The 24,696-nt window shown below is 49.9% G+C and overlaps 1 protein-coding gene across 5 annotated transcripts in view; it reads right to left on the bottom strand.

Moving 5' to 3' along the window:
- Window positions 1-24,696, bottom strand: part of LRIG1 (leucine rich repeats and immunoglobulin like domains 1) — a 121,404-nt gene that overhangs the window by 57,195 nt on the left and 39,513 nt on the right. For 3 of the 5 annotated variants that reach the window (XM_060161386.1, XM_060161384.1, XM_060161388.1), the window contains exons 2-3: window positions 23,625-23,696; window positions 13,196-13,270 (exon numbers count right to left, since the gene is read on the bottom strand). The exons of 1 other annotated variant lie outside the window; for it this stretch is intronic. In XM_060161386.1, the coding sequence (XP_060017369.1) occupies window positions 13,196-13,270; window positions 23,625-23,696 (147 nt within the window). The remainder of the gene's footprint in view (window positions 1-13,195; window positions 13,271-23,624; window positions 23,697-24,696) is intronic. One more of the 5 variants, XM_060161385.1, reaches the window with a different exon arrangement.

Below are 24,696 nucleotides of genomic sequence, written 5' to 3'. Positions count from 1 at the left end.
GTCCCAGGTTTGGCAGTCGCCAGGATGAGTAGGGTGCTAATTAAGCAGCTTCTCAACACGGGTGGCTCAGTGGGCCCACGAGACAGAACTCACAAGCATCTGAGCCTCTGCCAGGAACCCATGAGAGACGTTCTCAACTCGAGATGGACGTTTGTTCCAGAGAACACGCAGCCCAGGTGCTGCCCCAGGCCTGCAGGAGAGGAAGTAGCCATGTGTGTCCTTGACCCTGGTTAAGTGTGGCTGATGTGGGATGACGAGCTTTCCTTACAGCTGAGGCAACAGAAACCCAAAGTGCAGAGGTGACTCGTGAAAGACCCTGTAGGGGTACATCTGGCAAAGGCAGGGCTAGAAGCTGAGGGGGAGGCCAAGTTCACGGGAGGGATGGTTTCTCCCCGTTCCTCGGGCGCCAGCACCCACTTCGCTGAGAATGGCTTGCGTTCTGAGTTCAAGAGATAGGAAGCACTTTGTTGGGTGATGTTCTGACAAGAGAATGGTGTAGGGGGGTTTTCCTGCCAGCACAGAAGTCACCCTAACACCCCGTGTCCAGCTGGAGGTGAAGAGAGACTGGACCAATATTCTCTCCTCAAATGCCCATAAGGAGCAGCTGTATGAGAAGCAGGCAGGGTCCTCACCAATGTGCTTTCTCTTCCCCAAAGTGACCCATGGGACCACCAGGCAGGGACAAGATGAACCTTGGCCTCAAGGTCTGATGGTACCCACAATGCACAGCAGCACTTTGCTTTCTTTGTTATTTTCTTTTCTTTTATTCATTTATTTTTGGCTGCGTTGGGTCTTCGTTGCTGCATGCAGGCTTTCTCTAGTTGCGGCGAGCGGGGACTACTCTTCGGTGCGGTGCACGGGTTTCTCATTGCAGTGGCTTCTCTTGTTGCGGAGCACGGGCTCTAGGTGCGCGGGCTTCAGTAGTTGCAGCTCGCGGGCTCTAGAGCGCAGGCTCACTAGTTGCGGCTCGCGGGCTCAGTAGTTGTGACTCACGGGCTCTAGAGCACAGACTCAGTAGTTGTGGTGCACGGGCTTAGTTGCTCCGTGGCATGTGGGATCTTCCTGGACCAGGGCTCGAACCCGTGTCCCCTACGTTGGCAGGCGGATTCTTAACCACTGCGCCACCAGGGAAGCCCAGCACTTTGCTTTCTGAAGCCCTCTCTCTCCCTGGACAATTTACTGAGCCTCCCAGGAGCTACAACTGTTTTTCAGGGAACGGGGGAAAGTGAAGACAGGCGTGAGAACCACAGGCGTGTGGCGATTTGGAACCACATAATTGCTGGAGCATCCCCAAATCACGGCTCTTGCTAACACACACTAGAGAATGAGGGAGGCAGGCAGGGGCCGGCCTGGCCTAGAAGGAGCCTCGGGTGGTGAAAGGGTTTATCACTGCTGTCGGCAAGGCCAGGAGGAGAGGGAACCCCTGGAATGGCCAGTCCTCACACGGATTCCCCAAATCAAACAACAATCACGAGGCAGAAAAACTTCACTCTGCGTGCTGATAAACACTGTTTTTCCGCATACAAAAAAGAACCACACATGATTTGGAGAAACCGTCACATTCCCAAAAAGTCCAAGGGAATTTTCCCCCTTATTTCCAAAATTCTAATTACTCTTTGTGACTTGTCGAAGGGGCCTTGTCGAAGGGGCCAATTCCAAAACAACCCTCACAAAATACCAACAGATACTTATCCGAGCTGAATGTCAGCACTAGAATTCTGCTGTATTACAGCACAGCCTTTGGGTGGGGTTAGAGGGAAAGCTTCACTTTCTATGGCTTTATATTTACGTATTCTTTTTGTTTTTAAGAAGAGCAAAGCCTGACTTTCGGAATGATAAAGAAAAAGGTTTTTAAAGAGTCTGAGGTAAGTTTTGCCTACTGTTTCACCATAAAGAGGGTTTTCTTCCCCCACCATCATAAATGCTTCTTCTCTGATTTACAGGCAGAACGCAAGTGAGAGATGGGTGGTCTGCCTCTCGGGGGAAGAAGATACCCCAGTTTAGGCGGCAAATCCACAATCAAGTTCTGTGATCACCCAACGAGGTGGTCATGCCTCACCAGGCGAAACACGCTGCCCCACACACGACAAAGCCAAGAGCCTCTCTCAGTCATTTTGAATGGCTAACTTTGCAGTATCTTCCCATTAAATCAGTGGTAAAAGTGGTAACTAAAACCTTTCACAGCCCCCCCGCCCCGAGAATCATAAGCGCTAAATTAAAGGTCAGCCTTAGTATCTCTTTTTCCTCTACTTGGAGAGAAAAAGAAAGAAAGAAGGTGTGAAAGTCAAGAAGGTAGGGGAGCCTGAGTATGTTAAGTGACAGGTATCAGAGGGAAGGAGAGAAGGGGACAAAACCTTTCACGTGCATGTGCCCAGCTGTGGCTCATTAAAATTTTTGCCTGCCTGTTGAAAGGAACTGGTGAGCTTAAAAAAACCAAAAAACACCAATGTCCCTCCCGCAACAGCCCCCCAGCCCCAAGGTTCTCCTTCAACCTGCCCTGCGATGCGGCCCGGGCTTCTCGGCTTGTTCAAGTTCCCCAGGTCCTTCTACGGTGTGGCCAAGGATGGGAGCCACTGCTGAGGTATCTGCAGAGTGCTTTGCGCCTTGCTGCACCTGTCCCAGGTAGAGGAACGGGCGATGAGAAGAGAGGAGGGAAATCAACTCTCCTGGTGCACGCAACGGTTCCCATAGAGGGAATTAATACACGAGAAAGCTAAGCTAAATCCCCCACACAAGGATGGAGAGCATCTGTCTATCACAAGAGAGCGAGCCACACCACAACAGGTATCTGCAAGCAGAGCCCATTTTCAGGGGACGTGAAGAGCCTCTACCCCTGCTTCCCACACCAGGCCTCCCAGTTCAGGGTGGAGAATACCCACCAATGCCCCTTGGAACACAGCAGCGCAAAGCAGGGCCAGCTCCATCCACGCCCAGAAGGCCCTTGATGGGTCAGGGATAGAACAGTGTCTCCAACCTGGTGCACTTTCAGTGGACACCAGACCCTGTACTGAGACACGGAGTATTCAGCGGATCCTCACAGCCAACACCATGGCACAAGTGGAGCCAACTGAGGCCCCAGAGAACCAGCACAGGCGACGGAGGCAGGACTCACGTCCAGATGCGGTGGGTCCAGAGCCTCCCCTTAACCACTGTGCAGAACTGCCCCCTCTCTATAAGGCGCTTCTGATGTCGGACGCACTGTAAGGGGAAGACCTCCACTGGCATCTGCCTTCTCCCTGTATTACTTGGGGAAGGAGCCCCGGTCTTTACAAACTGATTCACAGCAGCCCGCCTCTCACAGCCCTACCCACTGATGAAGAGCTTCTTTGCCCTCAAAGACCCTACAGCCATACAGCTGAGCAGAGACCAGCAGCCCCCAGAGAGGACACCCCGGGAGGGCCACCTGGCTGCGTCCCACAGCCCTGCCATCCTTGGCAGCACACAAATCCCCCTCCTGGTTGAAGGGGTTGGGAAGAAAGAACTACAAATTGGCACCTTTATTTCAGCCGTTTGGGTTTGAAAGGCGTCCAGGAAGTGAGGAAACTGCAGAGGAATTCGCCTCGAAGTGATGCGTTGGAGGGCAGAGGGCCACTGTCTGAAGAGCTCCTGGCACAACTGAACAGGCCTGGGAGCTGCAGAGACCTGACAGCAAGGCGAGTCTTCCTCCCTGCACCCTTACAAGACGGGCGACCAGAATCAGTCAGAATAACCCAGCAGGGTGTGTTTGGGGGGTGAGGGGACGGTCAGGCTAATCTTCAGGGCAGGAGGACTTCCCGTCACTCTGCATCAGTTAATGAAAATCATACTGAGGGCTGCCCAACGTTCCGAGGCAGGCACGCGACTTGAAGAGACGCCCATGCGTGGGGTGCAGCCTCTTATCCACACCAGAGCCTACTGGCCGCAGTCCCAAGGCGCACCCCTCTTAACACAATTTGATATGTCAGCACGTGAAAATGACAAGACCCTCCCAGGCCCCCAGACCACACATTTCCCTGTGTACAGTGAGCACACAAACCCCAGAGGTGCAGAGAAATGAGACCAAGACTCACCTCTACCACCTCCTGTGTGACCTCAGAGAAGTGTCTTGCCCTCTCTGTGCCTCAGGCGCATCATCTGTAAAAAGTGCGTAACAACAGACCTTGTGCCTCCTAGGACTGCAGAGGCAATATAATGAGGTGAGGCCTGGGGAGGCACACAGAGCAATGCCTGACAACGACTGTGTACCACATACAGTGACCGCTGCAATTTTCCATCTCAAGAGGCTGAACCATGATGAGACTACTGATGTTTTGACCATTTTTGAACTAGAAAATCTGGCCATTTTGCATGACTCGATTTAATTCACTGGGTAAACTAACCTGTCTCTAAAAACCCTTGCCTTTGAACAGGCCGGGGGAATCTAATATTCCCTCCGTATTGCCCAACAACGAAAGGCCTTATGAAAGGAAGGGCTGGCATAAATACAAACACATTTCTTCCACTTGGGCTGTAAAAGCTGAAAATGGCTCCCAGGTGTGAGCAGACACAACTGGCCTGGCCTTCTCTGCAAGGTCACCACGGGGGTCAAAGTCGAGCTGGCCATTTTCGGATTAGGTGCACACGCTGGCGAAGCTTCCCCCGGGGTAAGTGGATTACAGAAGCCACCTGCAGGAAGTGGGAGTGCAGGGGGAGGGGGAGGAAACGGCCTGGCTGGAAGGAGGCTGTGGATATGGGCGGGGGCCAGCTCCTTTCACACGGGAGATTGTGCAACGGACAAAGCAGCTCCGCTTCCCTTCCCCGTGCTGCCGGGTCACACGGCCCTGCCGTGCTTTCAGCACCCACTGCTGGAAGGAGGTACTTCCCTCCAAGACCATCCATGCTGCACCAGCATCCCCATTCCCACTGGGTCTTGGACTCTATTTAAAACTTACACGGTCATCAGAAAAAATGAGACAGAGAAGGGGAAGAAAAAACCCAAACACACAACAAAGGCCAACTCTCAACGACAGACCCTAAGCTACCGAGTTCCCAAAAAAGGCAATGACCTCCGTGACCAAGTTCCTATTCCACGGGTGCGCCCCTCCCTCAGCTCCCCAGACTCCACAGCTGGCGTTCCCTTCCCTTTCGCAGCAAATGGTTTGCAGATGGACCGCTCATCTGGCTGCCTTACCACCCCCAGTCTCAAAGAAAGAAGAAAAAAAAAAAAAGGAAAGAAAAGAGAGAAGGAAAATGACAAGTCAGGACTGTGTGTAATTTGGCAGGCTCACCACGGAGGCCTCAGCGGTTCCTTTCCCAGCGAAAGGCTCCCTGAGACTTGGGGCAAGAGGCAGTCCGCACTACAGAAGTCCTGGGAAGCTTCCGGGACACAGAGCTGCTGTCTTTGTGTACTGGGTTTCCAGTAAACTTTCTATTTTGAGGCTCACTCATGGTGCCCAGAGTCTAATGAGCCTGCGGGTCTGAGAACCAGGGGTCCCGCTCTGCCTTCCAACAGAAGCTTCCTGGCCCTTCAGAGCAGCCTGCCTGTTGACAAAGGGGTAAATGGGGAGCAAACTGGCCTTAAAAGGGAAGCAGCCATGTCCTATGAGCCCTTCTCCCAGCGCTCCTCCAACTGGCCAGCGTGCTGGCTGAGCACCTCACGGCCCCATCTTGCAGCGGGGAGAGAAAGGAGGTATACACCTTACAGGTCACTTTGTCTGGGAACCTTCCCCGTCTTGCACCCCATCAGCGACGGCGGCCAGGAGCCCCTGAGAACTTCCCAGGCCCTGGCTGGTATGACAACTGCCTGTTTACTCATCCTTCTCTGCAACTAGACTGCGAGTCCCCTGAGGGCAGGGACTCTGGCCCGTGGGGCACGTTTGTCTGTCCTGGGCTTCAGGTGGAGCGCGCGCTGGTACACCTGTTGGGCCCCCGTCTCAGCTTCCTCCACTTTCCTTTGATTTCTGGCGCTCACTGACAACCAGAAGGTCAGCCTCCCAGGGGCAGAAGCCCAGGAAACAGGAGGTGAGGATCGGGGCCACGACTGGACGCAGGGTGGAGGACAGCTGTGGGCCCCGAGTTCTGATTCCCCCATCAGGGCAGACGAGCATGGCTGTGCTCACCTTCCAGATGCTTCGCCTGGAACAAAGCAGCACCTTTCCAGTCTCAGTCGAGGGTCAAGTTGTATCTGATAACAGTGACCGATAATCAGCAGAAAGGTAAGCGGTGCTAAAAGCGGCTCCGGCAGGGAGGCACAGCTGTAAGCAGAGCTGCTGATACCTGCACGTGGAGATGGGTACAGATCTCCTGCCAGAAGAGGCTGCCTGCCTCCCAGGGACTCGTGAAGGTCTGATGGGGAGGCCTACGTGATCGCCAGTCAACAGTCAATTAAGCAGAGACAAATTGATAACAGCCGTGGGCCTCAAACCGCGGCCAGAGACAGAGCCGTGCTGCCCACGCTCGCTCCCAGTCCACTGCCCCCAGCACTTTGCTCGGAAATAAATACCTTAACCAGGGCTTGGAGCCCCACTGTCCCAAAGAAATGCCTGTGCCCATACCGGTGACAAGGGGAATCTGTCTAAATAATTGACTGCCCTCCAAAGGCTCAGCAGCGTGGTTGCTAAGGACACCACCCTGCCCCCCACCACAGTACTACAGAAGCTCAGGTAGTGGTTCTCCAAGGGTGGGAGGTTCCCAGACCAGTAGCAACAGCAATCACCTAGGAACTTGTGAGCAAAGCAGATTCTTCAGTCACAACTCACCCAGACCTGCCAGATCAGAAACTGGGGCTGGGGCCCAGCCATCCTGTGGCCCAGCGAGCCTTCCAGGTGATGCTGGTAAATGGTCTAGTTTGAGAACCAAACAGGTGATGGAGAGAAGCCATGATCTCCCAAGGGAACGGGTGTGACGTTTTACCCAGAGGAAAGAATCCGTTCACACCCACAGAAATCTGGGCAAACGAGGCAGAAAGGGAGCACGTCTCTGAAGACACAGAAGAGAGGAACCGAAGCCCCCAGTTTACATCTATTTTCCTGTTGTGCTGCTTTCTGACTAGGGCCCTGGCTTCCCTTTAGCATCTGGGATCTGAACCGGCTACAGGCTGCTCAGGGAACACGGAGATTCATTCACACTTGACTCGGGGCCTTTTAAACACAGCTTTGTTCCCAGTTTCTCCCTAAAGCGTTTCAGTCACTACTGACTCCACGATCCTGATGAGAGTGTGTCCAAAGGCCTGCAGCGAATAAGATGTCAACAGCCCAGATGGGGTTTACTTTTACACCAACGCCCAAGCCGACTGGCCTTCCTTCACCAGCAAGACTAACCTGGGTTCTTACTGGAGGACGCCGCTCAGAAGCAGGATGCGGAAAGAACTGCCCATCGCCACCTTTTCTATTAAACTTGATTAAGTCCACTCTTAACCTGATGACTCGCGGATGGTCCAGCAAATTCCCCCACAGGAAGGACGGACAATCCTTACCTTGGGGAGAATTTCGACGTCCACCTCCCCTTGTACACACACTTGTAGTCCCCATAGGTCCACCTTTGTATCAGGACGTAAAGAGCTCCACCGTCCAAGGTTACCACTCAACTTTGTAAGACCACACACACCCACGCGCACGCACGCACACGCACGCACGCACACACACGTTTTAGCAATGCTAGGCGACTATTCATTACTCAGTGTAATTTCACCTGAAAATTAACAGTCTCAGCTCAGGTCCTGAAACCCAACCTAATTTTCTGAAGTTGAGTTCGGGGCCCCTTTCTCCCTGGCTGGGCCCTCGGGGAAATGGATTCCTCTCCCCATTCCCAAGAGGCTGCCCAGATCCTCACTGCCTCCTGCTAAGGCTCACTCTTTTTTTTTTTTTTTTTTTTTGCGGTACGTGGGCCTCTCACTGCTGTGGCCTCTCCCGTTGCGGAGCACAGGCTGCGGACGCGCAGGCTCAGCGGCCATGGCTCACGGGCCCAGCCGCTCCGCGGCATGTGGGATCTTCCCGGACCAGGACACAAACCCGTGTCCCCTGCATCGGCAGGCGGACTCTCAACCACTGCGCCACCAGGGAAGCCCTAAGGCTCACTCTTTAATTACACTTTAATGTGAATTGATCTTCCCATTAATGAGCCTGTAAAAAAGGCTGATCTGGCCCCTTTTTTCTAGAGGGTGTGCTAGGCACACGGAGAGTTAAATACTGCTGTTGATTTTACTTCCCCAGCAGACCCAGCCCAGAAGAGCTCCCTCCATCCCTCCCGGCCTCGCCTCATGCTCCCTCAGCAGCACCCACTTAACTGGCTCCCAGTGGGGTCACAGACGGGGCAGCAGGTTTCATTCCTTCCAGGTTTTATTCTCCGGAAGTTACCATAAAGCGATGTTAAATACGCCATCCCTTTGATTTCATCAGTTTTTCTTCAGCTAAGAGGTCACAGCAAAATACAGAACCACATAGTTCAACCCGCCTCTGATGTTTTTATTTAAATTTTTCATATTCTAAGTCCTCCAGGTACTTTGCTAACAGGAGAGAAAGATACTTTTCTCAAAAGAAAAAAAAGAAAAGATGAGTTTTCAAATTACTGGTTGCCAGGAAGCTAGGAGGACGGGGATAGGAGAGGTGACGGCTTCAGGGGTAGGGGGTTTGTACTGGGGGTGATGGCAACGTTCTGAAATTCGACAGCACTGAGGGGTGCACAACACTGAGGAGGTACTAAAGGTTTCTGACCATACACTTTAAATCCAATAAAACAGTGTTTTATGTTATGTTAGTTTTTTCTCAATAAAAAAAATATAGGGGCTTCCCTGGTGGCACAGTGGTTCAGAATCTGCCTGCTAATGCAGGGGACACGGGTTTGAGCCCTGGTCTGGGAAGACCCCACATGCCGCGGAGCAACTAGGCCCATGCGCCACAACTACTGAGCCTGCTTGTCTGGAGCCTGTGCTCCGCAACAAGAGAGGCCGCGATAGTGAGAGGCCCGCATACCACAATGAAGAGTGGTCCCCGCTCGCCACAACTAGAGAAAGCCCTTGCACAGAAACGAAGACCCAACACAGCCCTAAATAAATTAATTAAGAAAAAAAAAAAGAAAGAGTAATCCTGTTTTCAAAAAAAAAAAAACATATATATATATATATAGTTTTCAGAAAAGTTCCCCCCCCCCAAGATTCGAAGTAAAAGGTATTTTGATGTGTTTTCAAATGCAACATAGAACCTAAGGATTTTAACAGCACAATGACAAAGTCACAGGTAATTGTGTACACGGAATCTTAGCCAAGATCTCCTACCTGATCAAGGCCACAGCTTGGGGGAGGGGGAGCGGCAAGGCATGGGTAGGGGACAGGGTCCAAAACACACCACCAACTGGAAAAGAAGTTACGTGGACAAAGCCAAGGGCCATATGGGAAACATGCTACAGCTAATACACCTGGGACAAAGCTGCTGTGCTTTAAAACTAAAGTCGATTTTACAGCAAGTTTTTTACTCCTAGGAGTGAAAAAAAAACGCAACCATTTCCACTGGAACCAATCTCCTCAGTGATACAAGTGCAGTAACACCACAGGAAAACTGGAAATTTTTCTTCCCCAGAAACGTCACTTATGCATCACACGAAATTACTGTTGCTGTGGGAATCATAACTTGAGTTTCCTGGACTTGGAATTAGAAAAAAAAAAATCTCAAACGTGAAAATCTACCAGCAGATTCTGTCCCTGTTGAACAAAAGTCTGTTTCTTTTTCAGAGAACTATTTTATCAAATTTAGCTCCCTCGCTCCAACCCAATCCTATTAAAAGCTTTCCTCGAGTTTAATGCTTTTTGGTTATTAAGGACAAATGGCTTTGGCATTATCTGCAGAACGCGATGCAAATAAAAATCTGCTCTTTGACAAATACTTTAATTGAATTTGATTCCTTTAATCAGAAAGTATTAACCAACTGAAATTTTCCTGAAGGACTCCAGTTCCCCAAACTCTAGAAAACTCTGTTTTGAGGCCCTGATAGTAAAGCCGGACTTGAAACAAACCCTTTTCCCACACAGCCCTCCTAAGTGTGACCTCAGCAAAGAAGGGCACTGGTGTCTGGGGGATCAGAACACTGTCTTGTGAGTGAGGAACCAGGGTTACTGACAAGGACATGGGAGACAGGAAACCAAACACAGAGATCAAGAGCCGACTTCTACAGGCAAACAAAATCCAGAGGCAAAAATCCCTCATTACAGGTGTCTGAGCTGAAAACCACAAAGCTGCGACTTCTGAAAGACGTAAGGCAGCAACAGTGCTTACAGGACAGGGGTATTTCTTTTGTGACATTACTGCCCCAACTCTCAGTTTCTGAGTCACAGAAGGAATATACAAGCTGCAAGTGTACTTTTAGCACGTGTTTCAACCCTTTCACTCACCAGATGAGGAAAAAGCACCCTGTCCCACGTCACAACACCATCAGAGACAGAGCTGGATATATGCCTGGTCCCCCCTGTTCCCTGCCCCGCCAGCCCACAACCTTGTCCCCAGAAAGCTGTCCCAGCTCCTCTCACTCAGACAGCCTCAGCCATCTGGTCCCTTTGCACATTCTCATTATTCTTCTCATCCTCCTCCTGCCCACAAAGGGGAGAATATGGAGACGAAGGGCCACCAGCGTCAACGCTGATGAAGCTAACTGACCAACCACATTTGCAGACATCATGTCAGGAACTTCCCACACGCGATGGCACTGAATCTTTCCGAGGTCACTCTGGGCCCCAATTGCACGGGCACAGAAGGTACCGACTAAATGTTTGTTGAACATGTGACACCTTTTACCGCTATGGTTCTGAAAAGCCACAAACACACCAGCAAAACATGCTCTTCGAAGCCTGGACGGTTGCAATCATCATGTGGATGGAGATGTGAGAAAATCATGTTCATTTGTTGCCCGCTCTGCTATTTTCTCCCCTGTCCTTTGCACGACCCACTCGGGAAATACAGGAAGGCATGAAGGATGAGAGCAAAATTATCTATAATCCTGCTACCCCGATGTCACCCTGCTAGCCTAACTCTGCAGGCACTAGATCCAGGGGTCTAAGATTGGAGAACACAGGCCCCTCAGAGAGAAGCAAGATAAAGACCCTTCAGTGTCTGTATTTTCAGGGCAATCACTGACCAAGTCAGATGGAGGCCAGCTTCAGGCCAAAGGTAGTATCTGCCAATACGAACCTCCATTTTCCAAACTGAATCAAAACCAGGAGGGAGTCTTTTTTTTTTTTTCTGTCCTACTTTACATATTTTAATGCTGTCTAATGGAATAGCAGGAACAAGGTCAACCAGCCCCACTGCTCCTGACACTTCGGCCAAGGAACAGAAATGTATTTTTAGTGAGCAGAGCATGGCCTGATTCAGAGCACCACGGGCCCTCGGGGCAAGGACGGGTCACCTGCCACACTCCTGCCTGCTGTGCCGGGGGGAAGAGAAAGGAGCAGTGAACGAGCATTTGGGCCCCGATTTGGTTCACCTCTCGATTTTGCACCTTACAGGAACTCAGGCAGCCTTGGTTTCCTGTCTGGTAACACAAAGATGTTCTCTCTGGCCCTGGCTTCCCAACCAAGGGGAGGGAAAGCAGTGCTTCTCAAACTTGAACAAGTAGGCAGGTGGCCAGCGGAGCTTGTGAAGGCAGCTTCTGACTCAGCAAGGCTGGGATGACACTTGAGATCCCGCATTTCTAACGAGCTCAGTGCCGATAGGACTCTGCTGGTCCAAGAACCGTCCTTTAAATAGCAAGGAGTTAAAAGCGTCTTCCGGTGCATTGCTCTATACACATACCAGGGATTGACATGTCCCTAACTGGCCTCAGGTAAGGGTGACTCATTTAATTTAACGAGCAATGAGACACCTTCCAGATGCCAGACCCTGCAGGCCAGATGGGTACAAAAAGAGAGTCAGATCCTTGACTGTCCATCTTGGGACAAAGAGCTACGTCCTTTGCGCCAGCATTTCACAGGTACAAGAAGTGACTCACAGACCCTTAAAGGTGAGATCATGCCAAGGCCCAAGGGGCCAGGTGACAACTAGCTACCAGCCAGCAGCCAGCCGTCATCTGTCAAACACCTACTCTGGCTGTGCAGGACGGGGAGCTTCATACACATCACACTCGCCTTGAAGCTCGGGCCCACTGCCCCTATGTGTACAGCAGGCCAAGAACACATTCTGCAGATGAGGAAAATGAGGTTCAGAGAGGTGAATCTGTCTGTCCGGGACACAAGGCTGGGCCACGATTCTAACCCCCTGCTCCCCAACCCCACAGTGCCTTGAAAAGGGTTGAGCCCGAGACCATGTTTCACAAGGACAGGGCATCTCCGGATCGCAGGGCCTGTGGCCAGCAAAACCCGGAGATCTAAAAGCTGCACCAGCCATCAGACGGATGATGACTCCTTCCCACCAGGTTCCTCTGCTTGGCTCAGGGTCGACAAGAGATACCCACAGGTGAGCAGACCAGTTACAACACCAGCAAAATCAAAATCAAATAAAAACCAGTGGGGCTGGTGTGGGAACAGGAAATTAGGTGTGAAGAGGGAGGCGCTCTGCTGGGGGAGCTGTCACTAAAATCTGGCCTAGAAAATTGTTGGACTCATGACTGGTTTATCTGGAAAGACCTCTGGGCAAGTTTCAAACAAGCAAACGCCTCCAGCTGACTGCTGAAGAAGTGGGGTAGCTCTCAGTTACCTCCCTTTCTTTCTCATTTAAGTTTCTTTATACCCTTTTTCATCTCCAGTGTGTTGTCTATAATAATCGACACGCTGTATGTTGTCTAACACTTGACCATGACAACGAATTCCTTACTTTTATATTGATTTCAGAAGGCTGGTGGTTTTTGTTTTTTTTTTAAGCCATGAAAGTGAGTGGAGTCACATTCCCAAATTCATTACCACAAAGATGAGCCTACTGTCTTATCATGCACACAGCTTCTTTTAAGTTGAGTTTATTCACTCAAATTGCAGCTTAACCGCTAGGACAAAGAAATTTAATTCTACGTACCCCTGGGCATTAAAAAGATAATTTCCCCCCAAATTAAAGATGAGGCAAAACTTCTGGGTTTTAATTCTACACACCCCAAAACAGCAAGCAAGGCTTTTGTTATCATCATTAGAGCTACATAGAGAAAGGCCCCTTTTTTATTTTTACCAGTGAGCCCAGAAACACGAGTTGCCCTGCCACCAAATGTCAGCAAGATGATACCATGGCCTCCCCGCATAGTCCAGGGTCCCCCAGATGGCACCACTTACAGAAAGAGAGAGAGGATACGAGATGAGGCAGCACCCAGCGATGGTATGGCTGTCAACTCATTGTTATTGAGGTACCTGTAATGACAACAAGAAGAAACGAATCATTCAAAGTAATAGTAAGAAATCACAGACATAAAAGGGAAATAAAAAAACAACAACAGTGCTGAGTTGGCCATGGGAAGACTGCTACATTGTAATGCTGAATACAAGATAAAGAATTTAAAAGCAAGTTGTTAACAGGAGAGAATTTATGCCAGGTCACAAAAACCAATTATTTACCACACCCAGAGTCTGTGAATAAACACTCAGGAGATGTCTCCCGTCCTCTAGGAGCTTCCAATCTAGCTCAGAAATCAAGACTAACAGACAGCGAACTGCGAACGCAGGCCAAGGTGCGTGATGCAGAACGACAGCGCCCTCAAGACCCCCAGTGAGAGAGCTCCTTGTGGGCTGAAACAGTCAGAAAAGGATCTGGGGAGGAAAGACCGCCCCCTCCTGGTTGTTTTGTACACATCCCTGACACGGCTCTGCCCTCACCAAAGGGCAACAGGCTCGGACCCAGCGCCAAAGACTCGCGCACTCCCGTTGGGTTCCTGGCGCTGGGACACGTGGGCCAATTACTCCAATGCCTCATCTGTACAACAGCAAAGGAGCTGGACTTGGGAGATTCTCATCTATTTGAGATTCCAGCTTCTCTGAACTCTGATGAAGTCTCCAGACACGTTTCCCAGGAATATATCCGTATAACGGATATATACACACACACTTTTGCACGCAGACAACTGGAAAATCCTCCTCAGACCTCAGATGCTTCCCAAGCTCCCTTCCCGCTCGAATATTCTAAATCCGTATTTCCATAGTTCATGACTCTGAATGGAAGGGGAAGCCCGAGAAGCAGAACACAGCTCGCCTGGTCCGCCCCCACAGGCTCCGGAATCTGGCCTCCTTACATGGACATGTATTTCCAAATCTGAGAAGAGAATCGAAAACCAGGCTTGCACAGTGAGTGCAAAAATCCTTAAGAAAGCCAAAGCAGTGCTCAGGCTTTTGCCGGCTGACGGGCTGGAAAGAAACTGCATCTGGGACGCAGAATCAAGGATAAAGCTAGGTTATCTTACTCTCATTTTTGCAGAGAGTATGTCTTACATACAGCATCTTGTTATATTTGAAGACAAGGCCACTGAAATGACAGCTGTATTCATACAAGTTTACAGCTAGTGTTTGCTTGAATAGAATAATCTGGTTGTCTGCCATCTTTTATAGAAATGAATAGGGTTAAAAAAAGGGAAAAGGCCTTGAATTATCCCATTTGCCTTCTTCAGTGCCAAAGCTAGTTAGAGATGAAGCTTGGCAATTACTGGGCTGAGGGACACAGCATGTCTGTTTCAATAGCTTCATGACTGAAGCATCTGGCAGAGAGAAAGCAGATCTGTATCATGCGGCAAATCCCTTCTCCACTTAAAGGGCCCTTGTTTGTGTGTTGAAGGAGACAATTAATTACTTTAACACTCTCTTATCTGACCGCCCCCTAAATCAGATTGCTTCTCCTTCACCTTTTATCTCTCCACCCCTGCTGCGATCCGTTTCCTATCTCAGTACAGGGATGCTGAAAACTCTCCATCAGTATGAATCTCCACTAATAAATCTTCACAGTACCGTAAATGCACGTATCACTAGAAGACAGCCTCAGATCTTATCAGAGCAAGGGAAACTAAGGTCAGGGGCCTGTTGCGAAGAAGGCAGCTTGCTTAAGAACTCTTCATTTCTTACAGATTTACTCTCCAACACAGGTGTTGGGGGGTCATAATAATAATAGCGGCAGCTGACTTATTGAGGGCTTATTATGCGCCAGGTACGACTCTAAGAGCCTTTCAGTACACGGACCCGTCTTTAGAGCCCTACAAGGCAGGCCCCATGAACAATGTCATTGTACCAATGGGGAAACTGAATCACTAAGACGTTAAGTAATTTGCCCAAGGTCACCAGTAGTGAAAGGCAGTGGCCCTGTGTGTCTAGCCCCAAAGTTTAGGTTCTTAACCATCACCTCTACTTATTTATAGCAACGGTAGCAACCCTACAGTATTATGTCACTGCATCGCTACACCTCTGAGGTTGGAACCAGGTACTAGTACTGTTCCCCACCTTACAGGTAAGTTCTCTAAATTTCAAATCAAAGGAGAGCCACCAAGCGAAAAGGCCAGCAGGCAGAAAGCCCATAATTCCTTGGGTAACATGGTAACTGCACTGCCGTCGCTTAGGGCTGGACTTGATTTTAAACCCAAAATGAACAGTATGGACTTCACTGCAGGGGAACTCTGGCTGAATGAGCTCGGTCTCGGGCCACCCCTGCTGCACATATGACAAACTGCTCCACCCAATTTCACAGAATAATAAATGAACAAGGAGAAGGGGCATCATCACAATATCTCGTATCTTGACCCAAATGCTGGAAGCAGAGTGTGCAGGTGCCGTGGACCAGTGCTGAAGGTGAACAGGACATTTTAGGTCTGGATCAGCAGCCCGGAGTCAACAGGATGAGGCAGAAATCGCAGGCTCTGATCTCAGCAGGGCTGCTGGATTTATGAAAAGGTCAGATGGAGCTCAAAGGAGAAGATCTACAAGGCTAGCTTACTTCTGGATCATTTCTACTTAAAAAGAACCGCTAGTAAATCTGAGTCAGCTCCACCACTGCTGGCTCTCTCTTTGTTCACGCTGCCCCTGGTTGAAACCAGAACACTACCCTCAGAAGGCAACGGAGGACCAACTCACGCTGAGACACGACCAACTTGCCAGACTGAAATAGAGACCGGTCAAAAATAGCACAGCCAGAGCTGGGCGGGGAAGGGCCCTCGGGAAGTTCAGCACAGTCTCCACACGTAAAGACATTGTCGGAATTTAGGATTGTGTTTGATGAAATCTTCTGAATACCTCGGGCTGTGCAATCTTCCCCCACTTTGGACTCCCCCCCAAATTTGCTTCCATCCAAGGCCCTAAACATCCTTCTAAAATATCTGGCTTCTATAACTGAACCTTTTCCTGATGATTCAGGACCGAGAAGTGCTCCAGGAGCATCAGACCGCGAATTGTGGCCCAACCCTGCAGCTGGAAAAGGTGTGAAAAAGATATGGGGGTGGGGGCGGGGGGTCCCCCCTGGGCAGACGCGGAGGTGGGCCTTTCCCACCCTCCTGGGCCCCCTCAGCTCTCTCTGAAACTCCCATTTACGTCCTCGACTTGCTTTATAGGAAGCTTTTACATTCTGCAAGATGCAAAATGTTAAAAAAGGATGCTTCTGAGGACTTTCACTACTGTGACTGCCTCAGTCGAATTAGGCATCAAGAAACAACGAAAAACAAACCCACAGGTCATTCTGACTTACAGTGCTTTCCCACAGGTCATTCTGACTTATAGTGCTTTCTGGTTTTTAAAAATTTTTTGGCCATATTTATTTATATACTGATAGCTGAGACAAGCACACAGTAAAATTCCAAACTGTTTCAAAAAAGAACACCAGGAATACATATTGAAATATACAGCTTCCTTGCCCTCCAGCCTCTGGTCGGCCTCCTACAGCTGCTGGCTACTAGGGATGGACACGTGTTTTTCTCTCACGCAGATGCTTGTGTGTTATACAGACTGTTCAGTACCAGTTTTCCCCTTAGTAAGAGATCTCGGAAATCTCCCTAATTCTTTTAACCAGCAGTGGACCGCTCCTCGGCTGGGATGAACGGTATGAATGAACCATAATTTATTTAGCTGATCCGCCAATTCGTAGGCAGTTTGGTTGTTTCCAAACACAAAGGGAGCTGCCACTAATAGCAGTCAAAGTTGGGCCGGGGGTTGGAACGTCAGTTCGTTTTGTTTCTCAAGCAGGAGAAAGTCGTCAGTAGCAGGTAGGAGCACGCTGCTACTTTGGAGTCAGGGACAGACTCCAAATCAATAACTGTTATTAGTGTTTTCAGCTACTTGAGAATAAGGCAGACTGCATAACGACTTTGGCAAGACTTACGATATAGTGTGTATACCAGCTGGCCGGATACAGTTATTTTTTTTGCGTACGCGGGCCTCTCACTGTTGTGGCCTCTCCCTTTGCAGAGCACAGGCTCCGGACACGCAGGCTCAGCGGCGATGGCTCACGGGCCCAGCCGCTCCGCGGCATGTGGGATCCTCCCGGACCGGGGCACGAACCCGTGTCCCGTGCATCGGCAGGCGGACTCTCAACCACTGCGCCACCAGGGAAGCCCCGGATACAGTTATTTTAATATCGTAACATAGGATATAGTTACTTGAAGTCAGCACTTATAAACAACAAGGGCAAACGCTTTTCTACGTGCCAGGCTCTGTGCTGAGGGCTTTATGTGCCACGTCTCACTGAATGACATGTCAACCCTTTAAGGAAGGCACTAAATCATCACCTCACCTTAAAAGAAGAAACTGAGGCCCAGTTGCGGCACAGCAGAGCAGGGGTTATTTGGAGGGGATTAGCTCAGATTTTTACATCAGACAGACCCGGGTCCATTCTACCCCGAACCTACCCCTACCGATCGAATGGCCTTCGGCGTGTCACTTAACCTCACTGTGCCTTAGCTTCCATCTCCCCGGTGTGTGCAAAGTACAAGCACCAGCTTCACAAGGTTCTGGCAGGATCTGGCTGAACTCATTAAATCTAACAGCCTAGGAGAGAGCCAGATATATAGTACATGCTTAACAGGTGGAGGTAATTCATAGCCCCAAAGCAGTGCCTCACAGGACACCCCCTCGGGAGTTCACCCCGCCCTTAAACACACCGCGCACACGCACACGTGGAGGGGGGAGAGCAAAAGCCTGGGACACCAGAGGGTGAGCCATAAATACCCAGCGGCAGGGCACACTCAGCCTTCCTCGCCGCCTTCAGGAACATTTTAGGTCAACAGCCCTGGAAAGCACACGACAGCACCCACATGAAGCATTCCCGGGCCAGGCAGCAGTAACGTGATCCGAGTGCCGTTTTGAAAGAGGCCGGTATAAATAGCCCCTCTTATTAATAGCGGAGCCTCGCCGTCCAGGCCCGCTGGCTGGAAGCCCTCCCTGGTGGGCTTTCCTCGGAGCTGCGGGCAGTGAGGACCAGGTGGCTTGGCAGCAGGTGCACGAGCATCCTCACGTCCTCCGGGGGCCTCCGACGGCTCGCTCTCTCCCTCCCACTGGCCTGCGATGCTCTGTGGTTCCGGCCTCCAAAATAAAACCACTGCTAAACCACCGCCCGCTGCTTTGCCAGCCTGTGGTTCCCCTTGCGCTCAGCTTTCCAGACTCGAGTGGCTGTGCAGGGTTTAGGAGGAACTGACAGCTCCCGGGAGACCCAATTAATTTAGAAGCAATTGTGTGTCGGCTGTGATTTTTTTCTTTTCTTCAATATCCTTCTCCACCTCCCCACCCTGCACTCCTGACGGCCTCTTTCTGCCTCTGTCATGTATTAAAATTCCCTTCGGGAAGGGCTCCGATCCTTATCAGTGACAAGTTCCACTGCTCTGGGCCCCCGGGGAATTTGTCTCGTCCATCCCACGGTGTGACACCAGGGACCAGAGGTGGTCACGGTGGTAAAGGTTCAACCTATCGGCCCTCAAGGATTTGTTTCTTAACAAGGCGCCCAGCTCGGGGCGAGGGGCGTGCGCTGTGTGCTTCTGAGAGTAGCAGAAGAGAAGAGAAATAACACACAGGGAACCCTCCCCATGGGCAAGGCTCTGGACATCAGCTCCAATGAATAATTATTATAATTCGCTAACGCATCATTATGCCCATGTTCCAGAAGAGGGAAAAGAGGCACAGAGGTAAGTAACTTGTCCAGGGACCCAGTCCCCATAAGGGGCAGAACCAGAACTCAAATCCAGGTCTGCTTGCTACCAAATGTGCATTTTCCCCAGTACCCCCTACTGCATCCATAAAGGGCAATCCGTGTCTTTACAACTCCCACACCCAGGAAGGCAGTGCTGCCATGGAGAGCCTGGGACAGGAGTTAGACTGAGGACTGCAGGCCCAGCTCCCCCATGTACTAGCTGTGCAATTGCAGCCAGGATCCCAGGCCTCGACTCCTCCAACCGTCTCAAAAAGGTAGCATGTCCGTAAGGCGTGGACGGCTTGGCACAGTGGCCAGCTACACGTGTCAACATTCCTGCGTGCATTAGCGGGAAAAAGGAGAGAAGGCACACACAGCAGAGAGAGAGCGCAGAGGAGTGGGTGAGGAGCCTCCTCCTGTCCCTAAATTCAACAGGAGCTCAGGGGAGGGAGAAAAGGCAGGTTGGGAGGGGAGAAGGGAGGCTGGGCTTGGAGGGAGTGCGGGTTTGGACAAGGGGTCTGGAGGAGTTAAGAGGAAATACCCGGTACCTAGAGAGAGAAGACTGGTGCAGGACGAGTGATACAGGAGCGAAACACTGCACTTCCTGTCCTTTTAAAATCTTCGGTGGAAGGCTGTGGGTTGAGATGAGGGGGGTATGGGGATTTAGGGCAGTGCAGCTTCAGGGTTAAATGCACAGCTCTGGGAATCAAACAGATTTGAGTTCAGCTCTCAGCTTTACTGACTAGGCAACACTGCACAGGTTTATTTAACCTCTCCGAGCTTCCATTTCCTCCTTTGTAAAGTGGAGAAAATAACTGTAAAGGAAAGAATTTAAATCAGATAGAACTGGTGTCAGGATGAATTGAGGCAGTCTTCCCCAAAGTTTGAATGTGGTGCTGCTGTGATTACTGTGGCCGTTGGGACTCGGGGAATTTATTTTTAAGACCAACCAGCATCCCCAGTGAAGGACAGGTGCAAGTCAGATGCTCTCAGCTCTAGATCTGGGTGGGGTTTACGTTCCAAAAAAGCACCAAGTAGAAGGGGGATTAAAAGCCGGAGGTCAAGGGAACCAAACCAAATGAAAATTGAAAGGCTGTCTGGGGAAGGAACCAATGGAAAAAGAAAACTAGAGAAAATAATGCAGAAAAGGCTCATGGGAGCATCTACTGTGCCCCAAATTTATGGCAGGGCCAATGATTTTGGAACCATAACCTAACATGACCCCCAGGGCCCTGCAGGACCCAGGCGCTGGCCACACACCCCACCCCTCATGCACTCCTGGCACAACGGCCCTCGTCCTCTTCCTTCCTTGGGGGCCTGTATTTGCAGCCTGTCCTGTCCACACCGTTCACATTTGCTTGATCTGATCATCACCATCCTAAGCACGCTGGCTCCGTTCTCACCCCTCCAAAATCACAAAAGAAGAAAATCCTCCCGTGACCCTGTCCTACGCCCCCTTAACACTTACCACCAGTGAGTCCTACTGGTTTCCTTGTTACCCCTAGGTCGTGCCCCATCTTAACGTGAGTCCTGTGAGAGGCGAGGTTTGTCTGCAACGCCAGGATTGGGGGAGAAGGGGAGCAGCATTTAAGGGGCCGTCGAAAAACTCCGGAGCCAGGATAAGAATATCTGAATGCAGTGTTTTTTAAATATCAAAGTGAACACAAAAAACAAAATTCATTAAGAACAGAGTATCTAAGTTTTCACACCAAGACAGGATTGGCAACAGTGCCGCGTCAAGCCAGACTGGAGCCTGGGGCAAAGGAAAGGTGAGTAAAGCTGATCGTGACTTTACCAAAACTTCTTGTATTTTGTCGACCATGGGGTTTCTTGGGCATTCATTGTGATGTTTTAAATACTGCATTAAGGTATCGTTTATCTCAAATGCTGAGTTTTTAGAGGCCCCTTAAATTCTGCACCTGAAGCGAATGCCTCATTTGCCAGCCCTAATCCTAGCCCTGTATGCCTGTCTTATTCACTCCTGTGCTCCCAGCAGCACAGCAGTGCCTGGCTCATACTAGGTATTCGAGGAAATGTTAAATGAAAGCTTGAATAATGCCAGAAGAAACACCTCAATTTGTTTTTGTCCAATTCTAAAAGAAACCACTAAGCTCTAAGACTCAACATGCAGAAGCTGAATATCATAACCACAAGCATTAAAGGCAGCCTGGATCAGGGGAAAGCACTGGGTTATGAAGCAAACCGGTTCCTTGATGGACTGCGTTTATCATCTTGGGTGACTGTGATGGCCTGAACTGTATTCCCTCAAGATTCATATGTTGAACTCCTAGCCCTCAGTACCTCAGAATGTGACTGCATTTGGAGAAAGGGTCTTGAAAGAGGTCATATGGATGGGTCCTAATCCAATATAGCTGGTGCCCTTTTAAGAAGAGGACATTTGGACACACACAAGAGGCACCAGGGAAGTGCATATATAAAGGAAAGGCCACGTGAAGAGGTGGCAAGAAGGTGGCTTCAGTGGAAACCAACCGTGCCAGGACCTTGCCCTTGAACTTCCAGCCTCCAAAACTGTGAAAAAATAAGTTTCCGTCCTTGAAGTCACCCAGTCTGTGGTCTTTTTGGCAAACTAACATAAAAACCCACTCCAAACTTCCCTGCCCTGGCCACTGGTCTGTTGACCCTACGGGAAAATAATGATCCTGGACAAAGTATTTCCATGAGCCCCTTCCAACTCTGATCTTCCTTTAACTTTGGAAGTTGAAGCCTTTTTAAAACAGACACGGAAATCATAAACGCCACCTTGGAGAATCTGGAGACGGCGGTAGGGAATGCAAGTATTCTACAAATTGCACCATCTGATTAAATTTCCTTTAGATAAATCATCAACAGTGGAATCGAAGAATAATAAATAAGGACTTTTACCAGTTATAGTAAGTAACATATGTAAAGCACTTAATAATCTCTAAAAAATACCTAACAATAGAAGCACTGGGTGAATGATTTATGGAATATTCATGTGTAGTAGTTTTACACAAAAATTGAAATGGGATAGTAAAAACCTTTTAATTTACATGACAAAGTAGTCAAAAATGTAAGGATAAGTAAAAAAACAGACATAATATCACAATATAAACACAGCTTGATTCCAGAATTATAAGTGTAGAGGTGTATATTTTTCACTAAGTGTTCACAATGGTTAGGTCTGGGTGCTAATTCTAGTGATTTTCATTTGTTTTTACATATTTCTACAGTTTACAAATTTTCTGCAGTGGGTATGCATGGCTTTTCTCTAAAGTCCCCGTGGAACTAAAATCCTCATAACCCTAACATCCATGTTAAAAGCAGAATTCTTTACATTAAAAAGAAGAAGAAAAAGAAGAGGAAGAGGAGGAGGAGGAGGAGGAGGAGGAGGAGGAAGAGGAGGAAGAGGAGGAGGAGGAGGAAGAGGAGAAGGAAGAGGAGGAGGAAGAGGAAGAGGAGGAGGAGGAGGAAGAGGAGGAGGAGGAAGAGGAAGAGGAGGAGGAGGAGGAGGAGGAGGAAGAGGAGGAGGAGAAGGAGGAGGAAGAGGAGGAGGAAGAGGAAGAGGAGGAGGAAGAGGAGGAGGAGGAGGAGGAAGAAGAGGAGGAGGAGGAAGAGGAGGAGGAAGAGGAAGAAGAGGAGGAAGAGGAGGAGGAGGAGGAAGAGGAGGAAGAGGAGGAGGAGAAGGAGGAGGAGGAAGAGGAGGAGGAAGAGGAAGAAGAGGAAGAGGAGGAGGAAGAGGAGGAGGAGGAGGAAGAGGAGGAGGAGGAGGAAGAGGAGGAGGAGGAGGAAGAGGAGGAGGAGGAGGAAGAAGAGGAGGAGGAAAAGGAGGAGGAGGAAGAGGAGGAGGGGAAGGAGGAGGAGGAAGAGGAGGAGGAGGAGGAAGAGGAGGAGGAGGAGGAAGAGGAGGAGGAAAAGGAGGAGGAGGAAGAGGAGGAGGGGAAGGAGGAGGAGGAAGAGGAGGAGGAGGAGGAAGAGGAGGAGGAGGAGGAAGAGGAGGAGGAAAAGGAGGAGGAGGAAGAGGAGGAGGGGAAGGAGGAGGAGGAAGAGGAGGAGGAGGAGGAAGAGGAGGAGGAGGAGGTGGAAGAGGAGGAGGAGGAGGAGGAAGAGGAGGAGGAGGAGAAGAAGAAAAGATTGAGGCCTGATTTAAAGGATACTGCAAGAGGCAGCAAGCCTAGAGTTCCAAAGGCAGTAATGTCTAGTTCTCTTTGGAGATGGGAAGAGAAAGTCTACCTTACTATCTATTCCTCTATACCTTGGTTTCCTGGGAAACAGAAGGGGTGGGCTGGCGCAAATGTCCCTGCAAAGCAGGCTGCACTAGCGCCCTGGGAACTGGGGGAAGTACTAGCCAGGTGTGTTAAACCAGCTGGTCCACCAGGCTTCCCACAAGCCTATACACCCACCATGGACTTGTGATTTCCAGTAACTCCACACCTGCTGGACTGCCCAGGAAAAAGAGAGGGGCTTCAGTGAAGGAGCGCTAACTAAGTAGGACAGTTTGTCACTGACAGTCCCTCACAGATGCTCCTTCTAACAAGTTCAGACTGCTGATCCAGGCAAGAGAGCGACACTGCCGTAAGAGGGAATCTTTCCAAGGAGCTCTCCATCCCGCCAACCCCCAGAAGTTTGGGGAAAAGCACTCACACTTCTTGTAGATTCGGCAAGTCCTCAAAACCAGCAGGATCAATCTCAGAAAGTTTGTTGTGACTCAGGTTTCTGGTAAAAGGAGAGCAAAAAATTCAATCAGTACCCTCAAATTCAGGAATCGTCTACCCATCCCTCCCCTCATAACTGCCCGTATCTCACGCCCTATTTTAAGTAATCTTATTGATAATGAGATTTACAGCTATACCTCGTCCCCACTTGGATCCATAAACAAGCCACTGTGAAAATCTCAATTCGCTTGAGGTTGGCTAAATCCAAATGGATTTCAATCAATACCGTTTTGCCACTTCACAACTTTATAAAGAAATTCTGAGGGAAGCTAACCCTCCTACTTTACACTAGAGCATGCTGGTCCAAATGCTTTGTACCATATCAAGTCCAAGGCGATTCTAAATGGCATTTTTTTTTTTTTTTTTTTTTTTTTTTTTGCTGTACGCGGGCCTCTCACTGTTGGGGCCTCTCCCGTTGCGGAGCACAGGCTCCGGACGCGCAGGCTCTGCGGCCATGGCTCACGGGCCCAGCCGCTCCGCGGCACGTGGGATCTTCCCGGACCGGGGCACGAACCCGTGTCCCCTGCATCGGCAGGCGGACTCTCAGCCACTGCGCCACCGGGGAAGCCCTAAATGGCATTTTTTAAAATTAATGTTTGACTAAGGCATCAAACACTATCAAGAAGTAGTAAAGGGAAAGAAGGGCTGGAGACTGATCCTTCTTTGGCTAAAAATCCGTGGTCCTCAACCAGGGATGACATTTGGCAAAGTCTGGAGACACTTCTGGTTGTCACGACTGCAGGGAAGGTGGGGGGGGGGTGCTACTGGCATCTGGTGGGTAGAGGACAAGGATGCCGCTAAACATCGTACAACGCACAGGACAGCCCTTAACAACAGATGATTATCCAGCCCTAAGTGTCAACGCTAACATACAAAGGTTGAGAGACCTTGGTCTAAACAAGAACTTAAGATGAAAAATCGCTCAGATGTACACTCCAAGTTCAAAGGACCGTTTAAGAAGTGAGCAATGTACAACCCTAATCATAAGGTTTATACGAACA

The sequence above is a fragment of the Lagenorhynchus albirostris genome, chromosome 10 (genome assembly GCF_949774975.1).
Source record: "Lagenorhynchus albirostris chromosome 10, mLagAlb1.1, whole genome shotgun sequence".
In the NCBI taxonomy this organism is placed as follows: domain Eukaryota; kingdom Metazoa; phylum Chordata; class Mammalia; order Artiodactyla; family Delphinidae; genus Lagenorhynchus; species Lagenorhynchus albirostris.
This window is presented reverse-complemented; position numbering and strand designations above follow the sequence as displayed.